This window comes from Xiphophorus maculatus, chromosome 19, assembly GCF_002775205.1.
Source record: "Xiphophorus maculatus strain JP 163 A chromosome 19, X_maculatus-5.0-male, whole genome shotgun sequence".
Taxonomy (NCBI): Eukaryota; Metazoa; Chordata; class Actinopteri; order Cyprinodontiformes; family Poeciliidae; genus Xiphophorus; species Xiphophorus maculatus.
The window spans coordinates 22,970,875-22,976,488 of NC_036461.1; the positions used below are offsets into that span (position 1 = coordinate 22,970,875).

The 5,614-nt window shown below is 43.3% G+C and overlaps 1 protein-coding gene across 2 annotated transcripts in view; it reads left to right on the plus strand.

The window, feature by feature from the left end:
- The window catches only part of LOC102231802 (mitochondrial amidoxime-reducing component 1), a 10,163-nt gene extending 4,549 nt beyond the window's left edge, over positions 1 to 5,614 (plus strand). For both annotated transcript variants that reach the window (XM_023353180.1, XM_005811277.3), the window contains exons 6-7: positions 11 to 82; positions 5,367 to 5,614. In XM_023353180.1, coding sequence (XP_023208948.1) covers positions 11 to 82; positions 5,367 to 5,493 — 199 coding nt within the window. In that variant the 3' untranslated portion in view covers positions 5,494 to 5,614. The remainder of the gene's footprint in view (positions 1 to 10; positions 83 to 5,366) is intronic.

Sequence of the window (5,614 nt, forward strand, 5' to 3'; positions counted from 1 at the left end):
TTGTTTCCAGGTGCATTTTGACCACAGTTGACCCAGAGACGGGTGTGATGAGCAGGAAGGAGCCGCTGGAAACTCTGAAAAGGTGACTGGACAGAAAGTGATGCGTTTTGTTGTTTGGATTGTGCTCTGAGGATTAAACACTTGACAGCTTGTGAGTGGTGGCAGTATGGGACTTAATCCCACTCTCCTTATGTTGGAGGGTGGGACATGAACTGGGATTTTAGTGATAATTTACAAAGAGAGTTTTCAGGAACAGCTTTTATTAGAAGCTGACCCTTGCAGCGTTGCAATACTGCTCCTTTTTTTAAAAAATCACGCTGTGATCGATTTGCTTTAATCGCAGCTCTGCCAGCTGACATTCAGCTCGCTCTTACAGGCGCTAATTCTTTTGTTTTTGTTTTGTTTCCTAACAGCAGGCTATTAATAGCTGCACACTAGGAGAGTCGCCAGGAATAACCAAAGGAAACAGTTACACAGTTTTACTTTTAGTTTAGTGGGTTTTTTTCTGTTCAACACTTGGAGATTAAGGAAAGTTGGTTGCAATCTGCAGCTTTGCCACAAGGTGGCTCTAGATCCTTCCACATAGTTTTTTTCCCCTCTCTGCTGACATTAATATGATTTTCCCTGCCGAAAGCCACTCTAGAGTACACCTATCACACACATCTCAACAATAAGTGTAATAATAATGACCAAAACACGGGAAATATTAAGGGCAGCTAAATTGTCGTTGCGGGACCTAAATAGGACCCCTGCCCCCATAAACCCACACGAACTGTCGCTGTCGTTACGGTTACCTAGAGACGGACACTACGCTGCCGCGGCGAGCTGCTATCAACCAGTGTCTTTTTAAAATGTCCACCCGATAAAACACCGTCCTTAGAAATAAAACCTCTGGCAAAAATACAGACGGTAGTGGGAAGACACAGGCTAAACAATCACAGTGAAGTTTAATAGGGGCTTTAAAAAATGTGCCGGCGATATTCAGTGGCGCCCAGTGGGTTTGACTTCAGACAGAATGGATCAGGTGATGGAACCGCAGAACCTAAAGAACCAAACATCAGTCTCTTCATCCCTCAGTCATTTCCTGAGACCGAAAAATAATATAGATGGTAATTTAAAGAACAAATCATACAAATAGATTACCGTATTTTCCGCACTATAAGGTGCACCACACTATAAGGCGCACCTTCAATGAATGGCCTATTTGAAACCTTTTTTCATATATAAGGAGCACCGCATTATGAGGCGCATAGAATAGACGCTACAGTAGAGGCTGGGGTTACGTTATGCATCCATTAGATGGAGCTGCGCTAAAGGGAATGTCAACAAAACAGTCAGATAGGTCAGTCAAACTTTATTAATAGATTACAAACCAGCGTTCTGAAAACTCCGTTCATTCCCAAAATGAATAAACGGCTGTTTTATTATTTTCCCCGAGGTAAAATCAGTGACGTGGTATTTTCGTGACACAGTTTATCTTTTAACAACAGCAAGGTGTAACATATAGTGGAGGGGAACTTTTCCTCGATTCAATAAACATGTAAAAAAACAGTCTGATACTGTTACGGTAAATCAAACGTTAGTGCAATCACAATATATATCCACTTCCGCACCATTGATTGGTTCATGTTAAATTCTCTGGCTGCTGCTCTGTTCCCGTGTTCTACTGCGTCACTGATCGCCTTGAGCTTAAACTCTGCGTCGTCAGCGTGTCTCTTAATAGGAGCCATTTTGGGGTCTTTACACAAAACCCAGCGTGCACCGCGCACTTCTTCTTCTACGGGGAAAATGAAGTCGGCGGCTGCTTACCGTAGTTGTGAGACCTGCTGTGGCTCAATATTGGTCCATATGTAAGGCGCACCGGATTATAAGGCGCACAGTTGGCTTTTGAGAAAATTGAAGGTTTTTAGGTGCGCCTTATAGTGCGGAAAGTACAGTAATACTAAATAAATAAATATTGTGAAAAGAACATTAAAAACGTTTGTAGGAAGAATGTTGATATCTTTTATAAATACAGTGTTTTGTGGTCAATATTATTTCACCATTTTATTAATGTGGGTTGCCAGTTTGGATCAGGCTTCCTATCAAGCTGTAAGAATGATAGAAAACATGCTAACAAAAAGCCTCAGACCTGCAGCCCAAAGGCGGTTCTAGACACAGGCTAACAGAAGAGGCTCTTTGTCTCAGTTATGTATTAAATGATGAAATATTGTCCTGTTTTTTGTTTCATTCTTTTTTAATTGCCCTGTAGGCAGCAGTTTATTCACATATATGTGCATTTATTATTATTACTTTAATTAAAAATGAGTTGTACAAGTTTATGTCATTGGGGTGGGGCTGGGGGGGGCAATGACATGTTTCATACCCCTCAGAAAGTATGCAGTTGCGCCCCTGTATAGGAATGAAGAAAACAAAAAAAATAAAGGACAACGTTTTGAACTTTTTGATGTGATTATTTAATTGTTTTGGGGCGCAATAATTACATTTGATACAGCTGATTCTGATAAATTGTTTTTATTGATGAGCACACACACACACACACATTTACAGTGCTGTATTCATGAACATATTAACACAATTCCATAATTCAATGTGCATATGCTATTTCAAGATATAAATAAAAAAAACATAACTTCATTTACATTTTTAGGCATTTTATTGTAAAGACAAACTTTGATAATAGTTGTCAAACTTTAGCTACATATTTTTACTTTCAAAAATATTTATTACAGTGTAATATGTCCACTGTGCTATAGACAGCAGTGTGAACAAAATCTTAACAGATTAAATTATTTTTAATTTCTTTACATAAACTGTCATAATACCCTAATACTTAAAATTGAGATGTTTCACTTAAAATACACAAAAAGTGAAAGGGGAAAAAAAGTGCACAGTACATTAAAATGTATTTATATTATACTGGCAACACAGAGCACAGGCAGGGGTTCAGTCTGCTGGTCAAGCTGGGACCAGTTCAGTGACTGGGCCTTCTGAGACATCTGGCTTGCCACAGGTTAAAGCGAATGACAAAAATGATCTAATAGTGTAATAGAAAATAATCCCCGATTCATTCACATTCAGGAAAAAAAAACAAAAAAAAAACATATCTTCATCATATGGGGTCATTGACTTAGCAGCTAAATACTTCAGACTTCTGAACCTCGAAACAGAAGTCTGAAGAAAAACAGCTGCAGCTCTGACCTGATGATGACCTGATGTCCTGATGAAATCCGCCGCTCTCCGCTCTGCTCTCTGGATTAATGTACTTTCAGTCCACTTCAGGTTCACTGTTATATCAAACAAATTATTTTAATCTACATCAATTATAAGAAAAATCTTACAGACAACTGACGTACCTTAAAGTAACCATGTTTGGCCACAGACAACAGCGACTTGTCTTGCGAACTTCTAGGTAACCATGGCAACAATAAACACCCCGTTACAGGTTTCTCATGGCCTCTTTAGAAAAACAACACACTATTAAAAAAAAGTTAGCTAAGCTAAGAAAATAGAGTAATTAACAGGGCCAATTTAGTTACAAAGGAAATATTTCTCGGTTGTTTAGAAGTTTGTTTCACCACAGAAATGCATAATACTGGCCACAAAGTCAAGAAATTGTGCTCGTAAATTTACGTTATAATCTTTAATTCTTACCTGTGAAAGATAAAGGCAGTGGGTCCACTTTGTACTGAAACGCCGTTGAAACTAGTCCACGCAGCACGTTCTCTCCACCGCCACTTTCAAGATGGCGGTGATGCAAGTAGGTCTCAGTATATATGTATTCATACCTATTGTCCAATCAGCGATTTCTCAGATCTCCAACTGGGACATACCTTTTCCATTTTGTTAATGTTGTAGTGCCTCGTTAATGTTGTTGTGTTTTTGAATTTGTTAAAGTGGTTTGTACCTCAGTGCCACCGTAAAATACACATTATGTGTTGAACATATGGTGTTTGAAATACAATAAATCTGTAGAATAAAATATTCTGCTCGTGGATTTCAAGAATAATCCAGGGAGGCGTCCAGGAGGCATCCTGACCAGATGCCCGAGCCACCTCACCTGGCTCCTCTCGAAGTGAAGGAGCAGCAGCTTTACTCTGAGTCCTTCCCAGATGACTGAGCTTCTCACCCTATCTCTAAGGGAGAGCCCAGACACCCTACGGAGAAAACCCATTTCGGCCGCTTGTATCCATGATCTCGTACTTTCGGTCATGACCCAAAGCTCATAGATGAGGGGTGGGAACGTAGATCGACCGGTAAATGGAGAGCTTTGCTTTTTGGCTTAGCTCTCTCTTCACCACGACGCCCGCTTGACGGCAGACGCTGCGCCGATCCGCCTGTCGATCTCCCGCTCCTTTTCTCCCTCATTCATGAACAAGATCCCGAGATACTTAAACTCCTCCACTTGGGGCAGGACACCCCTTGAGTTCAGATCGGGGGGGCTGTTCCTCCCAACCACACTCCTCCAGGTCTCAATGTCATTGCCCACGTGACCGTTGAAGTCCCCAGGAGGGGCACTCTCCAGTACCCCCTCCAAGGACTCCAAGAAGGGTGGGTAATCTGAACTGTCGTTTGGCCCGTAAGCACAAACAACAGTCAGGACCCGTCCCCCCACCTGTAGGCAGAGGGAGGCTACCCTCTTGTTCACCGGGGTAAACCCCAACGTACAGGCGCCGAGATGGCGGGCAACAAGTATGCCCACTCCTGCCTGACGCCTCTCACCGTGGGCAACTCCAGAGTGGAAGTATGTCCAGCCCCTCTCAAGGAGGCTGGTTCCAGAACCAGAGCCATGCGTCGAGGTGAGGCCGACTATTTCTAGTCGGAACATCTCAACCTCACACACTAGCTCCGGCTCCTTCCCCACCAGAGAGGTGACATTCCACGTCCCAAGAGCCATCTTCTGCAACCGAGGATCGGACCGCCAGGGCCCCCACCCTCAGCCACCACCCATCACACACTGCACCCGACCCCTTTGGCCCCTCTCACAGGTAGTGGGCCCATGGGAGGGGGCACCCATGTCTACTCTTCAGGATGAGCCTGGCCGGGCTCCGTCGGTAAAAGTCCAGTCACCAGGCGCTCGTTATCGTGCCCAACCTCCAGAGTGGGGCCTCGGTGACCTGCGTCGGGGCGAGGGAACACCAAATCCAAAGTTCTTATCCATCATAAGGGGTCTTCAGGCTCCGTTTTGTCTGGTCCCTCATCTAGGACTTGTCTGTCTTGGGTAACCCTACCAGGGGCATAAAGCCCCATTTCAACTCCTTGCTCACTCCTTGTTTTGTTTTTTTTAATTGAGAGAAAATGTTTATAAAACCTTAAAACGGACTTTTTATAGTGCAGCGTAGCCTGACAAGAAATTCTTTCCACAGCTATCGACTGTGTAAGCCATCAGAGAAGCACATCTACAAAAAGGCTCCGCTGTTCGGGCAGCTGCACACCGTCAAGAAGACGGGCGTCCTACATGTTGGCGAAGAGGTCTACAAGATCATCCGCTAAACGCAGCAACGTCACATCCAGCCGGAGAAGTGTTTTGATATTACCAGACTGGACTCCTTATGCTGCATCTGAATCCCAATCCCAACTGAAATGTGAATAAAGAGCATTCCTATCACTTGCA